The sequence below is a fragment of the Ixodes scapularis genome, unplaced genomic scaffold (assembly GCF_016920785.2).
Source record: "Ixodes scapularis isolate PalLabHiFi unplaced genomic scaffold, ASM1692078v2 ptg000219l_1___fragment_2___debris__unscaffolded, whole genome shotgun sequence".
Classification (NCBI taxonomy): Eukaryota; Metazoa; Arthropoda; class Arachnida; order Ixodida; family Ixodidae; genus Ixodes; species Ixodes scapularis.
Window position 1 is genome coordinate 80,088 of NW_024609940.1, and position 20,412 is coordinate 100,499.

General features: G+C 46.1%; 1 protein-coding gene across 1 annotated transcript in view; it reads left to right on the forward strand.

Annotated features, from left to right (window-relative positions):
• Positions 1–20,412, forward strand: part of LOC8052257 (leucine-rich PPR motif-containing protein, mitochondrial) — a gene marked incomplete at its 3' end in the record, with an annotated part of 49,383 nt that overhangs the window by 4,591 nt on the left and 24,380 nt on the right. Inside the window, 12 exon segments of the mRNA XM_042287703.1 lie at positions 2,376–2,497; positions 3,128–3,186; positions 4,179–4,265; positions 5,202–5,240; positions 7,157–7,349; positions 8,981–9,154; positions 10,263–10,368; positions 10,459–10,496; positions 12,868–13,056; positions 15,508–15,595; positions 17,152–17,246; positions 20,150–20,207. Coding sequence (XP_042143637.1) covers positions 2,376–2,497; positions 3,128–3,186; positions 4,179–4,265; positions 5,202–5,240; positions 7,157–7,349; positions 8,981–9,154; positions 10,263–10,368; positions 10,459–10,496; positions 12,868–13,056; positions 15,508–15,595; positions 17,152–17,246; positions 20,150–20,207 — 1,248 coding nt within the window.

Here is a 20,412-nt window from a genome sequence, read left to right on the forward strand (position 1 = left end):
GTGAAAAAATGAAGGGAGCTGCGTATAGTTTGAGTTTCTTGAGGCCAGTCTTTGCCAAGATCACTGGCTTACACTGATCGTTCGTGATGTGATCCTGAAAAATATATGCAGCATCGCATACTTTTAGTTGCCATTTGTGAAGCACCGATCGCAGAAATATGTTGCACAAGCAAAATCGCAAGGTGCTCGATCGTTGGTGACTCTCCTTTCACTGACACAATATGCTCGCGGTAACACTACAACCCTTTTTATTTTAGTGGCACCCCAGCTTCTCACGCATCATTCTTAACTCGGCCGACTCAATCCAGGCGAGCTAAGAGTGAGCGAGTCAATTTTTATGATCAAATACGCATGAAAAGACATGTCAAATTTCTTCATGCAGTAATTTTGTTCCGTGTTTATCTCATCTTATGCTTGTATTAGGCGATCTTCATCGGCGAGACCGAAAGAAACATGGGGTACGATCCAGAGTTTTAAAATGACTTATGTCGCAAAGTCTCTCTCGGAGGCTGTCGAAAGTTTACCGACCGATCCGGCGGAGCCATTGTCTTCGTCACTGATGATTTGCTTTTCTCGTTGGAACCGCAAAAAGCTTCTTCCTTTTTGCAATGCTGTTTGTGCATTCCACAACGCAACATGATGGAATCGCATTGCCGCCAATGTAATGGTAAAAACAAATTGTAGCAGACCACCGAATCACGCGAGATCATAGGCAGGCAACGGTCACGTGTCGCGCCCAATCTAATTGACGCGAGGATAAAGAGAACTTTTGAAAGGGAAAGGGCATATGCGAGGAGAAATTTCTCTTCCCCATTTCAGACAATGGTTTGTGCTACCTTTCAGTATATAGGGGCCTTAGGTGCTGCAGACGTGAATAAGGTTAATGTGCAATGCTCAAGAAAGTCAACTTTCAATGGTTGTGTCAGTACCACAGTCAATGACAAATACAGTCTGCCGATCCAATAAATTAGTCTCGAGTGAAATGTTAGCTCTGCTGAAAAACATTCGGTATCTTGACTGTGGGAGAGTTGCCGCAAAAAAGGCTGTAAAAGACTGTGGGAGAGTTGCCGCAAAAAAGGCCAAAAAAGGCGTGAAACACGGTGAGAACGTGAAGACTGAATTAGATAGCTTCGGGAGTAACTGGCCACCACGCGTGCTTGAGCGATTGGTCAACACAGTCCCAGGCGTCGTCGGACCTCAACAATGCATGAGTAGGTAATAAAATATTTGCAGTTTGTTGCAGAAGTTGTGCTATTATAAAACTGCCAAATGCTACACCGTACAATTTCCTTAAACATGTCTTTGCAGGGCCTTGCAAGTCCTTGAAAACCCTTGAATTTTTGTCTTCAAAACCTGTATGAACACTGCTACCTTCATTGATCAGGAAATCTATGGCAGAAGCAACGAAAAATTTAACTCGAGGGGAGCCGCATTTTTGGCTACCCTAGCGGACTTGCTCTGGAAATGCAAAAGCAATAAGTGGAGTCACTCATGTTGTGTTGTTAAATGGCTGTTTGTTTACACATAAAGAAGGCTCCTCAATTTGTTTTATTAGAACCAAAAGCTTATAAACGTTACCCTTTAAAAGTTCTGTGCAGGATACTAGGGCACTTGGGGCAAAATAAATTATTATTGATATGCTGACGGGCTTGACGCGAGATTTCTCCCTTTTCCAACTGCCGCATCCCCGTGCATGCCAAGTCCAATGAAATGAAAGCTAGCATACAGCGTAAGGAAGTCTTTCCAATTAAAAGTTGACGTTAGCATTCAAGTTTACTGCTTCAAAAAACAGTCCTTTTGGTCGTTGCGCTATAGAATGCCCCATGCACGTAACCAGGATTTTGTTTCGGGGGGGGGGGGGGGGGGGCCTGCCCATAAAATATGCTGTATGAGGGGGAGGGGGAGAGGAGTTTTTAGCAAAATGGAAGATTTCGGGAAGGGGGGGGGGGGGGGGCCTGGCTACGTGCCTCGAATGCCCCCTCGATGGCAAAAAGCAAAGGTGCCCTTAGGGCAACGAGCTTCCATGGTTTCTGGGCACCTGAAGAAGCCTTAGCCTCCTATCGAAAACGCTAGGAAGTCCGTTCAAGCTTTCTGTTTTTTTGGGGGGGAAACTTGCAATTCGTTTTATCGGGGTATCGCAGCTCTAGAAGACGTTCATTAGTATAGTTTGTTGCGACATAAAAAACAGGACAAGTTCCTTCTACAAAGCCCTCCTTGTTTTGTCCTTTAGCAGAGTGAATTCTCGAGAGGAGGAAACCTTCAGTCGCAGCAACCACAGAGCTTTGTGGGAGGAGCCTCGTTCTGCCTCGCAACAAAGTACACGCGTAATAAAAAACAAGGTTTTTTTTATTGGGTTTTTCTTCTCTTTAATCCAGAGTGCCCGATGGACGTGAGCCACTACAACGCCCTGCTTCAGGTGTACCTGGAAAATGAGCTCAAGTTCTCGCCGACGGAGTTCCTGGCGACCATGGAGAAGGCGGGCATCCAGGCCAACAGGGTCAGTGTGGCCGGAGGAGGGAAAACAAGGCCGAACTGCCAGAAACTGGCGTTAGAATGCATCGCGGAACATTAGCAACAATTCGAGAATGCGATTTTAGGCCAGGTGGCACAAGCTACCGCCCATTATAAAGGGGTGCCGCCGCTGTTATTCATCCACCCATGTTAAAGGGTGAGCTTATTTTCATCTACCCAAACTGAGCTTATTTTCGAAATACCGAAGCTTCATTCTTTCCATCGTGCTATTTATTGTCCCTAAATTCAAAATAGCTAATAGAGAAAACGAAAAAAAAAAAAGAAGATGCCAAAACAAACATTGAAATTTTCACCTGCTCTCCAGCGGGACGGGGTGACGTCGCACGCATAAATTCCAAGTCGAGCAAGCAGCCCAAAAAATGCAATGCTTTGTGAATGTCTTTTGGTTTCTTACGGCTTGAGCTTAAACAGCATCCATTCCACGCCTTCAAACTCGTAACCTGTAGGCAACAACAAGCTGCACTGTCTCTGTATTACTCCATATTACAAAGTTTGACATCACGCTTTCAGCGTTGCCAGTAAAGCCTCTCGAACCAAATTTAAAACTTCAAAACATTTACTATACATCAGTATTTTTTTTTTGTGTGTGTTGCAGGTGACATACCAGCGTCTTATCCACAGATTTTGCCAGGAAGGCGACATTTCTGGGGCAAGGTTCGTGAAAAAGCAACAATATTGTTTCTTTCTTTTTTTCTTTAGATTTTGGTGAAACAGGGAAGCAAAGCTCAGCAGTATCTGTGTTAGGGAATTTTCCCAATTAAAAGTATTCATGTTGCCTTTTCCCCAAATTGTGTAGTAGGCTCTGCTTCTCGGTGCCATCGTTCCCTTACTGGTCCTTCCGCTGAATTACCCTAGCATCGAGGGGAATGCTGGGAACGTAGGTACACGTGCTGCACTTGCTCGCCTCGTCTGCGTAAAAGATTCAAAGTAAAAAACCGAAATGAGGAGTTCACGAACGAAGTGCAAAGCACTGTTTGTTTGGGATTTTTGCTTGAGAACAGTTACTTCTACAGATGCAAGCGCGTGCAGCGTGTGCAACTACACCTGGGGCAGGCTTGTCGGTTCTTGAGTAATTTAGCAGGCGGTATATTCCAAGCGATTAGCCAAATACCGTGCAACACAAATTGCTCAAATGCAACGCAAGTACTTTGCCTTCACGATTTACTCACGCCAGTTAGCATCAAACATTTAGAGTAACATGGAGGCACTCGAGGAAGAGGTTCGACTGGCACTGGTGTCCAATCGGTGAGGAGACTACCGCTGCGTCGTTGTTCAGCTGGCAGTCAGCCTGTCAACTTCCGTCACTGCCATCTAACCGGATATGGTTAGGTGCCAGCCTCATAGCACATTTTGTGTTAAAAACTGCAAAGAGGTCTTTCTGCTGTGCTGCCTCCAGCGCGAGCTTGTTACCTTCAATAACACATCAGCGTCCCTCGAAGCCCTGGCCCTGCCATTCTTTTCCTGTCGGTGACCGAAATAGGCTTCGACGGCAGCCTTTTAGTCGTGAGAGGAGAGCGGGAAATTTCGTTGATTGTGCATTTCAGCGCTCGGTGTCTTTTAGAAGTGTTCCTTGTCTATTCAGTTTCAATCTGCAGAGTGCTGTTGTTTCTTTGCACACGTTGTTGACGGTTTGTGTCGTCTTGCAGCAAGATCCTGGAGCACATGAAGAGTCAGGACCTCCCGATCAACGAGAAGGTGTTCAACTCGCTGGTCATGGGTCACGCAAGAGCAAAGTGAGTCTGAATTCTCATAGCACGGCATAGCTGACGGGAAGAAAGTTGTCGCTTCTCTCTCAACTGCCTGAATAGGCCTACATATGTCACAAAATACTTTTTTTCACCTGAAGAAAAAATTAATGTATACTTATGAGTTATTTGTGTTATTTATATTATTTATAAATAATGCAATTGAAAAGCCTTTGTTTTCTGAACAAGCTGACCTTTCAAGTATCAGTTGAAATTTCATTTCATTTGTTATTTCATTTATTTTTACTCATAAAGGTCCTCATTCGAGGACACTACATAAGGGGGGGATCATTCACATTTCAGTCACAATAAAAAAACACAGCTAGAAAAAAAAAATACTCTAGAGGGTACAACAAAGCAAATATCTGCGTATTCAGTTCGACATTTGTTTCTAAAAGAGTATATGAAAACTTCCACTATTAAGATTTATGACCAGTTGCTTTAGCATCATAGAGTTTGTTTTTTCCCCCCGTTATGAGTTCACTGAGGGGAACTGACAGTCGCATTTATGGTGTCGAGGATGCCACATCTTTGCATGGCACTAAGGGAGGCACACTATTTTTTTAGACGGACCCATGCGTGCGTTTAAAAGAAGAGACTGAGCTTCGTTTCTAGTTCATGTTATAATTCTGAGTTTTGCTTCAAGTGAGAAAAATACTGCAGTGTAGTTATAGTCCGTTGCGACTCAAGAAGATAGGACGAGGGTAAGACCGGCCGGGGAGGAGGAAGCAGACAGAACGCCAGAGAAGAGAGGGGAAACTTCCTTCTCTCTTTAGCGTTCTGTCCGCTTCCTCCTTGCCGGCCCGTCTTACCCTTGCCCTACCTTCTTGAGTTGCAACGGGCCATAGTTATACGAAGTCTCAGTGCAGTTTGTAGTTGCGGGAGTACCTCTGGCCGGATGTTCATTCTGCTTTTGACTCGCAGTGACATGGAGAATGCAAAGAACATCCTGGACGTGATGAGGTAAGTCCTGGCATTCTATTAACCTTTGGCTGTCTTAGTCAGATCTTCTTACCGTTTACTGAGGAAGTAGTTCCAGTTTCTACAGCAAACAAACAAAAAATTGTAATGAGTAGCATGTAGTCCCAAACTGTCCAAATAAAACTCGTACGCGAATTAGACCTTACTTACTGTGCCAGCATTTGTTTGGCAGCATTGCATTCGAGATCAACCTGTGATCTTAAACCGTTGAAGTTATGGTATATGCAATAGCTTGTATTTGGTCAGTTGGTTCTTCAGGGCCAAAGAGGTATCAGTAGATATATGTTTGTCAATAACATATATTTAAATTGAGAAGCAACTCTGGTCGAAAAGGAAACCAAAGTAACTCGCGGGTATCGCTTTAGTGGCACGAAATATTTTCACAGCCGAAATATTACGTCAGAGTGAAGCAGGATACACCACTAAAACCGATTTTAGAGATGCGACCAGCTGCTCTTTAGCTGGTGGCAAACGGGTTAGCTTTTAGTTGAGGAACAATGGCGCAGCACCCTCGTGACGTCACGTTACGGTGGAACCACGGTCGATCGGTTGTACTGTGTACCGCAGCACCACGGTGACGTCACGTCATGGCCGTTCTGCTGATGATCAGTGTTGCCATCCCTCAAACTGGAAGTTTCGGTTTTGCCATAGACGCCCGAAACCAAACTCTGAGCCGTGATATTTATAAAACTACCGTACACACTATGTCGAGAGAAAAAATGATACCTTGTAATTCAGCAGCACTGCTTTAGCTGAAAACAGTCATAATCTCAAATAAAAAAAATATTGGCCGGAGTTGCCCTTTAAGTTTGGCACTGTTATCTCTTTAGCATTGTGCTCCAAACCTGATTCTTTTCTGTCCTTGCATTCCTCCTGTAGCTTGATTTTTTTTTTTTTCAGCTGTCGGGTTGCCTTACAGCCTGATGCTCTAGTTCTTGCGTTCATTATGTTATAGTGCCCAGAGCGCGTCTTGGACTGATGTGTTTACTGCATCTGAGACAGTGGTCTCTCAATTTCTACCTGCCGACGTTGTAGAAATGTCGCGCTGTCGCCGGCCGGTGTGACGACAGCAGCACACACATTTGCTCATTTTACTTTTCACCGGCTCTTGTGGCACCGACTGCCAGGATCGCGACATGCAACGGCACAGCACTCCGGCTTTTGCGACGTCATTTGTTGCCGCTTGAGGACCGCTTTCGATGCTTGGGCGAAATGGGACGCCAAACGCACGAGTCGGAGACGCGTTCCATACACCGTAATTACATTGAGGTTTTCAAGTTTTCGGGGTTTTTGTTTTCCCCTTCAATTTTGGAAGTTTTTTTTCAAAGTTCTACAAGGCCAACTAATTTTTATTTTTCCTTGATTTTTTTTTTTTTTTTTTTTTTTTTGATGAAACCAGTTTGGGAGGCCTCTCGGATCTTATTGGGGGTGCCTCCCGAAAACAAGAAATGTCGGTTATTTTTGAGCGCCACGAAACTTTTAGAAACGACACTTCGTTGCTACCTCTTCGGGGTTGCCTACTACATGTTTCTGATAGATTACTCCCACCTGAAATGGAGTGAAACTCGCACCCTCTACCAGGGAAGTAATCCGTCGGGTCCAGGGTTCCATCCCGGGACCTCCCCGAGACTGTCGTAGTGCTCCAACGACCGAGCTAACCAGAAGCTAGCCGTCAATGGTGCAAATAGACATTAACAGTTGCCACCAGTTTTGATTATAACCACTGCAAGGGTGAGATTGGACAGCCACCATTCACTTGGCGAGTTGCACTCCATCTCTGGTGGAGGTCAATTTATTCTTGCGTAAATCTCTTCCCCACCTCGTGGACTTCACCATGACAGATTCTTTCTACTGCTAAGCATGAACTCGAATCTGAATTGTTGAGCGTGTTCCAACAGAAACGCCCACCTGGAACCGACGGCAGACACTTACTTCGCCCTGCTGCGCGGTCACGCGGAGCGTGGGGACGTAGAGTCCATGAACAAGGTGCTGCAGGAACTGGAGCGGAACGAAGTCTTCCTGTTGGACGATCATTACCTCGGGCTCGTGAACGTCCTTGCCTGCTCCGGACACAAGCAGCACGTCGATGAGGTGCGGGGTGCTTCGCTTGTTCACTCGCCTCAGTGCGGAGGGCAAGTTGTCTGCTTCTTGCAGAGGAGTTGTGGTGATGTAAGAATGACGCAGGGCTCTGATTGGCTTTGATTGAAAGGGTGGTGGCTAGATTTCAATGCTTGTTGCCTTGAGGTGTACCCACTATTTTTTCCAATTGATCAATAAGAGCTTGATGTTCTGATATCGCGGCCCCTGTGCAAGAAGCAGACGAACTTGCGCTCCACATAGGTTAGTTCCGCGTTACTGGCAACTGCATGCAACCTCTGAAAGAACCGTCTTGTGACTATTGTGTACTGGGTAGCCAGGTCTAGTGACTCTTTCAATGCATCCATGACGTTTGATTCTGCACTTTCTTTTTTCAAATACAACTTCAAGGGCTTAGCCGGATGAGCATGGAGGATGGAATTTAAGGAGTACTCTATTTATTCTAATATAAGTCAACCTTTTTTTTTGCAAATGTCAAAATTACAGGTCGACCTACAATCTTGACCAGAGAATTTCGACTTACATTTCATGACCAAATTTCACGACCCCACCGAGCGAATGGAGTCACCGAGCAGGTGTCGCCGTAGCGCTGCACCGCTTCATGTTTCGAAAAGCTTTTGGTGTATGAAAACAACCGAAACAGCAGCAGCCTGCGGGCCGCGGCCCGCCCGCATCCCTCGGGTGTCGGGTTTCACGCCTGTCCGCGGCTGCTGTGGTTGGCGCCGCTTGCGAGTGCCCCTTGTGACGTAAGGAGGGAAGATGGTTGCGATGCGCCCCGCAGCTTGCCCCCTCCCTCTCGCAAACGCGCAGCAAAAGGAAATGTGGAGATTTCTCCTGTTGCTCACGGCGGCTCACGGTATTGCCGTTGCTCGCGGCGGCTAGCAGCGGCTCACAGCAGTGTTCACTTCGTTATATTTGGTCGTTCGTCGCTAGCCCTTTTCCACCTCCTTTCGTTTTTTGTGGCCATTTTGCAACGGTGTCGGTGAGGTATTTTTGCGAATTTGTGAGGATGTCGACGAAACTGAAGAAGCTTCCGACGACGATGACACGTCCGGTTGTTCTGACGATGATGAAGTTTTTGGCATCAATATTGGCATTTCCAAACCGAGTGAGGGACTTCCTCTCTATTTTGATTGGATAGTCTCTAAATTTTGAGGGGGTGCTAGCTCGGTATTTTACGGTATGTTAATTAGCCAGATGGGCACTTCGCAACAAAATCTCGACTTGCTCAGCAGGACCGTGAACAATAGTGCGTCGGTTCGACACGCGTAGCGTGCGCCGGGTTTTTCTAAGTCTTGGCAATAGTCAGCTGAACCACCCTGTATTTGACTGAGGGAAGTTAATCAACCCCAATGGCTGTCTGGTGTCTCCGGTGTACATGAAAAGTTTAAGCCAGTCCAGTACAACCGCTAGCCTGGGGTCTCTAACATGCATCACTCGGTGGTGACAACGACGGCACGCCTGTACAACACTCATCCAGGCCGAAGAGGGCAAAGGGGGGGGGGGGGGGGGGGGGATGATCCCAGGTTCTCTGGGTTCAGCGGCACAAGCTTTTGCTCCACGTGCTACGAGCTGTGGTTCGCTGACACACTCGGCCTCACCCTCCCGACCCCTTGGCCCCGCAGGTCCTGGGCAAGACGCGGCGTCTGGCGGGCTACACTCAGGACTGCATCAACACGTGCATGGAACTCGTCGCCCTGGGCCACGACGACGTGGCGCACAAGGTCTTCCTCACCATGACCTCGAGGCTGGAGAACCACGGCAACTTCTTCGTCTCGCAGCTTGTGCGCTCTGGTGCGGTGAGTCTCGCCTTCCTTCTTGAGTATGGTGGCATTTCTGTTCGGCAGTTTCATTCTGTCCCTGCCATTTTCAAAATTGGACAGTTTTCTGACTATTTTTAACACAGAATGAGTTTTATCAGCCGTTTCTTTATGAAAAAACCGTCGTGCTCAACCGTTAAGCTCGACCATTACACGTGGTTTGAAGTTTTATATGCAAAGAACATCGGTTCATAGGGTCCATTTAAAAATGTATACAAGAGACACTCCTGATGGGGGTCGAACTTAGGACCAAGTGCTTCCAGCCAGATACGATGCCGAATGGGCTAAGCGATGCAGATGCACAGAAGCAACCATAGGAGGAGTAGCGGTGTCAGCAGCAGTTGCACAAGGAGCAGTTGCGTGTGGAGCAGTGGCATGGGGAGCAACAGCATGGGGAAACAGCTAACAGTTGGCTTTGCCTCATAGCATGTGAAATATCGCGCCACAGACATATAAGGAGAAGCGAGCGCCTATATAAGTACAGATCTCGCTTCCCCTGGTTCAGTGTCCTGCCATGGTTCCGAGGTAGCCTGCACCCAAACGTATGCAGGAAAGCAATGCTAGCTCAAACGTGCCAACAAAGACCAGGGTGAGTGGTTCCACTAGCCTCGCGCAGATCAAGCAGCCCCACCCCCCACGACACATGCGCAACCTACACAGTTCAGTAGTATAATGAATCGACACATGATCAAGCTAGTGAGATCTTTTGTTGAAACTAAAAATGCAGTCTTTTAATGCAGAATGTATTTTACAAGAAAATTATCCTGAATGAGAGTCACTAGCAAGTGTCACAGAGAAGCGTCAGTAACGACCAAGATGAACTATCGACATGAACGAGACACATGCTGGGAACATTACATGACGTTAGGCTTATATATAAAGCTTACAAAGTATCACGTAAAATCAGCGTAAGAAAGATGCCCTAGCAGAGCTCGAACCTGGGCCGGTGCAGTGGTAATAAGAAATAAAAAATATGTATTATGCACCTAAAACAATTTATGAAATGCAGCCGGGATGCAAAGCCAATTTTACTCGTGTGCAAGAATCCGTATGTATAAATGGGACTGGTAATCCTTTTTTTTTGCAGCCCCTTGAGAAGATTGTGCAGTACTGCAACGACTTCAAGTCCCGCGGCTTCAACACAAGGGCTCTGATCCGCTGCACGGAGGTGGCGCTGCTGAACAAAAAAGCCGGTAGGCTCTCTGGGAGTTTGTGTGTCAGCCGCTGAAGTTGTCTTGCTTGTTGTCATCAAGTGTACTGACAGCGAAACATTGCCGTTTCAGAGTTGGCTTTGGGTCTGATCAACGAAATGCACAAGCAGGTGAGTGGTGTCATATTTGAACGCAGAACTCCGAATTCTGGGACGCTGCAATATGAGTTTGTTTTAGCTGCGGTTTTTTTGTTGACATAGGCAGTCAATAAACTTGCAGCCCTCTGTCTGTCAAACATAGTTTAGTTTTTTTTTTTTTGTTTTTTTTTAATTATGCTTGTTAATTTTTAGCACAGTCCAATTAAAAAGTAATTGTGTTGTGTGTGTGTTTAGACAGCGAGAAGTTAGTCAGCCACAATGGACATCTGCTGTCTCTGCTGTAGATGAGAATTTTAACCGGTGCAGTACCACTCCTAACCTGGGGTCTCTGATGGGCATCACGAGTTTTTGTCAACATTTTTAGATTAGGGTCAGTTGGGAAAGAGCACGAGCGCGCCATGGCAATGGAGCGTGCCGCACAGTAGCCAGCGATGCGGTGGCGCTGCGGCTCCGGCAGGATTGGTCCCTTGCACGTCTTCTGCTAGTCTCCTGTTCTGAAAGGTGTTGGCACGCGGCCAACCAAACTGTATGACTTGTAAAGCAAATAATTACTGCTGAACAAAGTGTATATAAAGAGAATGTGCACACCAAAGCAAAAAGTGAAATGGAAGTATATTATACAATGTTTTCTTTCCACGAAGTGCACCTATCCATGGCTTTAGCTCTTACCTCTCAGGCATGCTTGAAAGCATTGGTCTTATAACGAAATTTCCTGCTCACTGGTCCAGTTAGTAAAGCAGGTTGTTGATAGGGAACAATAGAGACTTTTAATAAACCATTACTATGTACTGCAAACCGCATTATCGGAGCCTTTGAAGCATGTTTTTAACCGTGTGCCCAAGTGATGCCGTGACGGCGCGCGCTTAAATCCCAATGAGACGCCAGCGCCGCCTCTCGGAAGCACTACAAAATGGAGCCGCCGCCTCCCGGAAGTTTCCCAACTGACCTTAATCTAAAAACATTGGTTTTTGTGTTTGCAACAGAGTCGTTTGTGCTATGTATCTTTCGACTATATTGTCTCTTATCCGGCTTGCATATTGTGCCCAATTTTTTATGTGCATCGTGGTTATAGATTTGGAAGTAGTGGAGTTTACCATTTTCCAAATAGAACTTGCAGGTTTAGCCTCACAAATGTTATAAATCAAGTGGTCTAGCGCATGGCTCCCGGTGTTGTCCTTAGGGAGCTTCAGACGAAGGTGCACCCATGTTTCAGCTCTTGCAACGATGGGAAGATTACTGGTGTGTCCATGGGAATTAAATTTGTTTACTGTTCCCAAGTTACCCAAAAGAAATCTGGTGCATGTTGCAATGTTTGTGATTGTGTTTCTGAACATGCATTGTGCCTGGGAAACTGGCATGCCACATACAAAATAAGAATGCGCCATTTTGCTGATAACAGGTAGAGTGTGCTCGTTTCGCCTTTCCAGTGTGGCACTTGGTGCCTACTTTTACTCGGTTAGTGAACACATTTGTTACGAACAAGGCTAAAGTTTCTACTTTCCCATGGAGTACCTGGTGGTAACGATCTGCGCCGTGAATCCGGTAAACGGTAGTACAAATGTAACAGTTCCTCAGACAAGTTCTGTGTGGACTGCGACGCGGAGCGTCTTTTTTGTTTTATATGTCCAGACTCCGGCATGGATCACATTTGGCAGGACACGTTTTCCAAGCTTAATCTTTCGCCAGGTCCCTGCTTTACATCACCATAATGGGCCTGCATGCATATAGAGAATGCAAATGTTTGGGCCTTGTTCATGATCAGTGCATTTATTAATTTAAGTTAACATGCTAACCAGTCTACTTGATTGTTTCAAATGCACAGCCTTATTGGTTCAGCTCTTAGCTCCTTCGCGTCCATGGCATGTAGATTCCATTGTCATGTTACACTGGTGACGCCATGGTGTTTACGTGACGTCATTGGCATTTTAAAATGGTTTACTGCGATGTCATCGTGCCCGTGTGATAACGTCATAGTGTTCACGCGGTGTTATCGGCGTGAACACTGTGATGTCACGGTGTTCGCGTGACGCCATCAGTATGGCAGCAATCGCGTGACACTACGATGTTGCACGACGCTTCGACATTGGGCGGCTCACCATGATGCTGCATTGTGACACCGTGATGTCTAGTAACACTAATGTGAGTTGGCCTGACATCACGTCGCGTGATCAGAGGACGTAACCACATGCTTTCCTGATGGTCGTGTGACGTCGCATAGCACCGTGACGTCATAGTGGCGCATGGTTGCATCAGGCGACGCCATCACGTCGCAGATGATCTGTGAACGTCACGCATTTGAAGCGCCTTTCGGATGTATCGCCTAAGAGACGGGCGGTTTTTACGTGGGAAGACCAGCGACTCGAGGGATCCTTCCAAATTGCAGGAACTCCCGGTACGTCACCACTACTTCTATCCTGTGCTCCTCAGCAAGAGCGGAAACGACGACGACGTCTACGCCGTCCTCAAGTCGATGATGGATCTGGAGCTGGAGCCAAACTACGAGACCCTCGGAGACTTCGCTCTGCCGGCCCTGGACACGTCAGACCCCGAACAGGTGGTCGGAAAACTCAAGGTGAGCGAGCGGGCGGGGGCGAAGCAGTACGGCGGGGAAACGACGATCTTCTCAGACTCCTTCGGAGTTCCGGCTCCGACCCTCGACTACCGGCCAACAGTCCGGCGAGAGAATTTGCTTCCTGGGGTGGCCGAAGTTTCACCGTGGTGCCCAAAACGCGTTTCCTTCTGGCGTGTTTACCGCGTCGTCAAAAGTGGTCCCTCGATTTTCATCCGACGATGTCACAGAAGCGTCAGCTCATCTGCCGCAATCCTGGCTTCTGATTCACAGGAGCAGAAACGCTAAACATACCAGTCAAGAATGAGTTTTCGGCAGCATGATTTCGTCGAGAGTCCCGCGTTCTTCATAACTTCGCGGGAAATGTATGCTTTATTCGAGCGTACGAAACAGTTTTCATAGATTTTCATGAGTGAGCGAGTTAAGACTGTCTGAAACGGCTGAACGAGTGAAAATAACTTTGTTGGGGGTTAACTTTGTTGACTAGACAATGCAAGACAAGCTTGTTTTCGTCCTATAGGTTTGATTACACGGGATGGCCAAGGGTCGCATAATGGTGCAACACAAAAGGGTGTAAGAAAGAATGTATATTTTTAGTCGCATCTTTTTATGCGGAAGTACTAGGCTATGCAGGTGTTGTTCACACATTGGGCATTTGGAATGGTTCCAACTTGGTTGCTGCTTCGTTGTAAAGAAGAGAGGTCAGCATTTTGTGTAACGAAGCTTTGACCTTTGGCATTTTGAACGTTTGGTAGAGACTGCTTAATGCCACACTTGCAAAATATAGAGCTTCGAGCACACTACTGGAAAGGGGCCGAACAATGCTGCATTGTTCCCGGACCGCCAAGTCTGGAGGGACGGCACATCTTTTAGGACCTCTTTGTATTGTGAAAAGTAGGAATGAAAGGTTTCAGTGGGGTTCAGCAGCTTCCTTATCCTAATGCATAGGTGTGCACTGGTTTTCTTTTTGGGGGGAAGGGGGGGGGGGGGGCATTTTACTTAGCTTTAGTTAACTTTTCTGCCTGACAAATAACTACCGTAATATCCCGAGTCATCGCCCACCCCCCTACCGCCTGAAATTCGTTAAAAAAGTGGGGTGGGCCATGTCTCGGTGGGTGAGCACAAACACTCGACAAAAAGCGGAAAAAACCGCCTATTTTTCTCTGCGTATCTAGCGCTGATGCACAAGAGATACATCAAACTCAACACTCGATTTAGTTTCATTGTTTTATAGAAAAAATGCTCACGAAAGAATATTTTACTATAGCGAAGTCCGTTGCTTGCATACGCGCTAGAAACACCGCCGATCTGCATATAGCGCGAACGTTTGTTCCGTGAAAGAATGTCACCATTATGTTCTCCTAGTTAGTAAAAAAAAAAAAAAGTCTACAAGAAAATAGAAAAACCGACCAGGCGCAACGAGCAAGCGAGCGAGCGGACCAAAGAAGCGACCAAGAGCTATGCTGGGAAAGCGGGAAAGCCGGCGGTCGCGTTGGCAAATACTTTGGCGTCGGGCCAAGTCGGGCGCCTTGTCAATTGCAAGCTCTTGCGCAACTTGTTTGGTGCGTACATACGTGCGTCCGTGCATGGCGAACTATCAATGCACGGTTGGGACGCTCTGCAAACGTCTGTGTAGGACGTTCCAGCAAAGCTTTATTTACCCTTTGGCTTTGCCAAAAATATTGCACAACCGCGGTCGCGACAGGCGGGAAGAAGGAGCGGGTTTGCGGTGACCTTACTTCGGCGGAGACAGACTTTGACCTAACACTCCGCGGTTACGTTAACAAACTCTTATTTTGTTATCTCCATCGTTTTCTTTTCGCACGGATACACGACCACTTTGGGGTCGCTCACGGAGGAAATGCGTAAACAAAAGGAAGTGTCTTTCCCTCCTTCGTTTTACTTTGTCACGGACGTCCTCCAACTGTAAGGTCCGCGACCGCGTCATTCGGGTGGGATGAGTGTTCGCGGATCGCAGAGTCCGCGCTGGGGTATTTGAGGGGGTGGGCGATGACTCGGTGTTTTTTCGGAAATCGATATTGGCCCAAAAAATGGGGTGGGCGATGGCTCGGGGATGGGCGATGACTCGGGATATTACGGTACAGATGTTTGAACTGCGGCTTTGCCATATAGGTTATGATGTTAATGTAATCACGAGTATGTGTGTGCCATATTCAGCATTTCATGCAGCTTCTAGAAGTTCCTTTAGTGCTTTTTTACCCAGTGCGTTGGATTGCTTTCACAGCACTCTCTCTAAATACTGGCACTGAGCGTCTTGAAGAATGAGTGAAAATACGAAATCAACAGAGACACCTCCAAGCTACGACCATCATCTCTTCGTTCCTCCATGCTCCTCCCTCATGCTCAGTTTTTTGTTGCCGAGTTTGACGTGGGGCTGCCACTTGAGGATCAGAAACGATTGCACATTGTTTTGTCATTTTGTTTTGGTCACAGGGCATGGGAATGAGTGTGGGAGCCATTGTGAACCCGCTTGTTTACCATTACCTGGAGACTGGCAAAGCCAAGATGGCCTTGTCCACAGGTAAGAGAAGGAAGCCTCGCAAGTGTTGTTTTCGTTTTCTTTTTATTTCACAAACCTTTTTAAGAGTCCACTACTTCTAAAACCAGCTGATAAGCGCCAATCGTAATGTAACATCCGAGACCGTGGTGCGGGAAAATTGAGAAACTTCCAAATCCGAGGAAAAGACAACGGTAGGAGAACGTTTTGAGACGTCCTCCTACCGTTGTCTCTTTCTTCGACTCGAAAGTTTCTTAACTTTCCCGCACCACGGTCTTGGGTGTTACAGTACGATTCATTATCACCAGCTCGCCTGCACACTCACTGTTATTTCGCTTGTAGGCATGGTTTCCTTTTTTTATCGCTATCTCGTACATCAATTCTGCCACAACGTCTACCTCAACTGTTCCCCCAAGGCATCCGCAAATGGAGGCAATCAAATAGCTCCCCATGTCTTCGTGCATATGAGGATAATATCTGAAGTTTTTCCCATCCCGACGCATGTGCCAAAATTATTCTATTAATACGCAGATCGGGATATAGGTAGGTTGAGATATAGGAATTTCGGGAGAGGGAGACTGGGATAGAAAGAGGTGGGGATTAGGGAGGTGGAGATATAGGGAGATGGGGATATAGGGGGGTGTAAGTAAATAGGGATGTAGGGGATTGGGGGATATAGGGAAGTGAGGATATAGGGAGTTGGAGATATTGGGAGATGGGGATATGGGGGTCTTGGACAAACCCCACTAAAGTCACTGACAGCTTAAGGAACGCAGGGCGTGGCGAGCCTTGAGCATCTGATTGTCTCTCCGCAGCCAGTGAGAATGCAGCACTGGTCGACAGGAATTCCGAACAACCAATCGCAAAGCAAGAAGTGCCAAGGTGATAAAGCCACATCCTCCGTTTCCTAAGCCTTCGGCGACCATAGTATCTGTTTGACTCACTTTGGGACTGTCTTTCGGGTTGGGCGCCGAGCTAAAGAATTCGGAAAGCAAGCAAGCAAAGTTTGGGGACCATATTTGCTTGTTTAGTCGGCGATTTTGCTACAGTCGAGTACGGTGTCTCCGGAGGAAATTTACTGCGGTATTTTCGCCGGAAAATTAAACCCTGCATTGCCGAAACTCGGTCTCCACCCAAGCGTGGCGACGTTGGGTTGAACCAGATGCCAAAGTGTCGGAGCTTGCTATTATCCGATACAAAAGTTGTAAGCGATTCTCAGACATCTTAAATTGAAAATGGTGGCTAACGAAGTCCACGGATACATGGGGCTGAATGGCACAAACTATACTAGAAATGGTCCTTATTTTACCATTGAAGGTTTCAGAAAATCCCTTACTATAACTTTTGTATAAGAAAACGGCAAGTTCCCAAACATTGGCATCTGGTCCAGACCGCTAACACCAGATTTGGGCAGAGGCTGAGCATTTGGCAATGCACTATTTATATGTGCAAAAAAAAGATTTTTTTGTTTTTTTTTTGAGGGTTTTAGGGGACATGCTTAATGTAAGAAATGTGCAGCATTGCTTGAAAAAGTACATGAAGATAGCTAGTGGTGAAGACCTTAACACTTCCATTTGCAGCCGAGCAGTTCCCCGTGAACCTGGTGCCCTCGCTGCTGGTTCCCGCAATGGTGAACTGCTTCAGGGAGTCCAACGACGCGGTCACTCTCGTCAAGGTAGCTCCCATTGCCACTCTTTGTGGTGGATCTTAGTGTGTAACGGGTCCTAGGGCTGGGTTCCAAACCTAGAGTATCACAGAATCTAACGAAAACCCGATAATCCAAGTGGAGTAGGCGATAGGCTAAGAATGCAGTAGAAGCTCTGCCCCGAGCACTTGCCCGTTGCCCCTCCCAGGTTTTGGATGAGCGTGCATCGAAGCGTTATCGAAGGCGGAAGGTTCGTGCTGGAAGCAGATCGTCTACCGAATTCATAACCTGCCACCAACTGCGGTTGTCTTTACACACAACCGTTCCCCGTAGTGGGAATTGATCCACTGGATTCTCGCTCGGTCATTGGACACCTTATCCGCTGCGTTAATGCAGCGGCTTTGGCTAGCGTGGTTATCGTTGGTACATATATATGTACTCGTGTTGCTGCAGAGACATTGTTGCCCCGGTGGTGGGAGGAGATATTGAATCAAAATTAACTGTTGGGCTAGTTGGCTACACATTGTATAAAAATTCAAAAGCGCAAACACCAAGGAAAAGAGGGAACTGTGTCATTTCAAAATCAATGTGGTATACCATCAGAATCTTTCATGGAACTCCTTAGGTTCTACCTAACATCTACCTTTGTGACCTTTAGCGGCAATACTTACATCCAAAAGAAAGGGATTTGCATTGGCTCCTGTGTAGCACATGTCTTATGCGACATTTTTCTTTCCAGATGTGACAGGGGATAGCCCAGAGCCTTCCCACAAACCTTGTAACACGTATCTTTAGATACGTCGATGACTATCTCGTTTTACTTTCCATCGGATACCAATATGATTGTGGTACATTTAACATCATAAGCAACACTTTCATGACACAAGCTCAAGGACTCAAATTCACACATGAGTTACCTACTAATAGCAAGCTTCAATTTTTAGATCTACAACTGTCCTTTGAAGAATCACACACTTGTTGGACTTATGCACCACGGTCCAAAAAAAGACTCCTACCTTTGATTCTTCCCACTCTAAGATCATCAAAAGAGGAATAGTGCAGAGTTGCTTCAAAGCGGCCCTGCTCAAGTCCTGTGTACACACGGCTAAGTGTAGTTTCGAAGCACAAGTGCAAAGGCTGCTGGATTCTGGATACACCAATTCATTATTGTTTGATGTAGCAGAATGTCTGACAACTCCCAAGGGAAGAGGGAAACGAAATTGCGAGCAGAAAACGCGGCCGGCAGCGATACCCTACTTCCACGACATATCCCACAACTTCAAACGGATAGCCTCAAAGTATGAAGTACCAGTGGTACTATCAGCTCCAAACAAACTAAAAAAATTGTGTCCTAAGATTAATTCGCCAAATGAAAATAACAAAAACTGCACCGTCAAGCATATGCACAAGTACGTCAACTGCAACATCAATGTAGCGTACGAAGTACCATTCACATGTGGGAAAGTCTACGTCGGACAATCTGGGCGCTGTGTGAACGTGAGACTTCGAGAGCATCACCTTTCTCTGAAATCATCACCATCGGGACATCTCGCCATACATGTCCGGGACTGCCACTGCACACCCATATTCCAACAGACTAAGATCCTCAAGCATTACCATAAAAAAAGATCCATAGAACTCTATGAAGCAAAAACCATATTGTCTCTCGGGGGAGCTTGTATAAGCGCACCATCAATAGCGCTGTCCGAGAAAGAGATGAGATACCTCGACCTTTTTTCTTAACGTGGGTCGCTTTAATGCTTTCTTACCTTATCCTTGACCTGCTGATTTTGTTTATACTTCTGAATTTTTATTACATTCTTTTTTTTGCCAATGTCAACGGGTGAAGTCAGATTTAGTTTAAATTTTTTTAATGCATCTATAAACTATAAGAATAATTTTCTTCTTTTTTACCTTCACATGCCTAATTCTTCTTCTATGTCTTCCTCGGGGAATACATTAAACTTCCAGTTGGAGTAAGCGCTCTGTCCTGTCCCCTCTTCTTTTCCTTGGTGTTTGCGCTTTTGAATTTTTATACAATGGTGGGAGGAGCTCAAGATGCTCTGCCTATTCCGTGTCTTCTCACTCTGTCCTTAAAGTCCGACCTACAAAATCATCTTCTACCGGGGAAAAAACCGGTTCCCAGTTTTCTTCTCTCCATTCCCACTCGCCCACTTTTCCCCTCCTCTCCACACAGGAGCGGATCTCTGAACGACTCCCGGTAGAGAGGAGGAGGGTCTCCCTCTTTCTCAAAAGGAACGGAGGAATCGAGGGAGAGTTTTCTTCTTTCTGCTTGTTGGTCGTCCTTTAAGACTACTATGATTAAGTTACTTTTCTTGTTTTTCGCAAGAACTTTCGAGCTTGTTAATGTACAATGAAATTGGGATTTTATAAGGTATCAAGTAGGGCTAGTTGGTGCCTATATGTGTACACACAGCAGTACAATTTAGACAAAAACAGTGGTTTCTGTTTTCTTTTTTTTTTCTCTTATCCTCGTCCAATGTCCCAGCCCATTTATTCGTGCAGTAGTTTTCAGTGTTCATCGCGAAAAAAGAAAATAACAAACCTGTCGATACACCTGAGTGTAAGACGGGGGTTTTTGGTTAACGAGACTTGCACTTGGTAGGTGATCTCATCTTCAGATAACGTGCATTATGAAGCAGCCCAATATAACAGTCTTTTTCTTCTAGTGTTTCTTTAAACTCTTTAAAGGGCAATGTGGTTTTGATTGCAACATGGGGGCGTTCGGACGGAGCCATTTTTTAATGCATTACAATTTTTCCTTTTTTGGCCATTTAGATAGGTCGGCTGTGCTTGTATAGTTTCGTCACATGACCTCTGTGTTCTCACTTTTAGCTGTTTTGACTAAAAAATATATATTTTTAGATTTAAGCTTTTTTTTTTTTTTTTTTGTGTCTTGTCTTTGACTGCAGCTACTTTCTCTGGTGGGAGAGGGCCCAATGCCAACCACTGCCTCCAGGAAACGAACAGGTGAGCCTTGAGAAGATTAAAGTGAATACCTGCACTGTTTACTTATTTTAATGTACATTCAGAATATAGTAGCCTAAAAGTGACCAGCGTTCCTAAAATCAGCGTTCCATTGAAGCGGCTGCAACACAGTCGATTGCGCTCGGATGCAAATGTGTGAACAGGCCTTTTTTTTTACCGTTCATAGTTTTAAAACTTTTCATTAGAC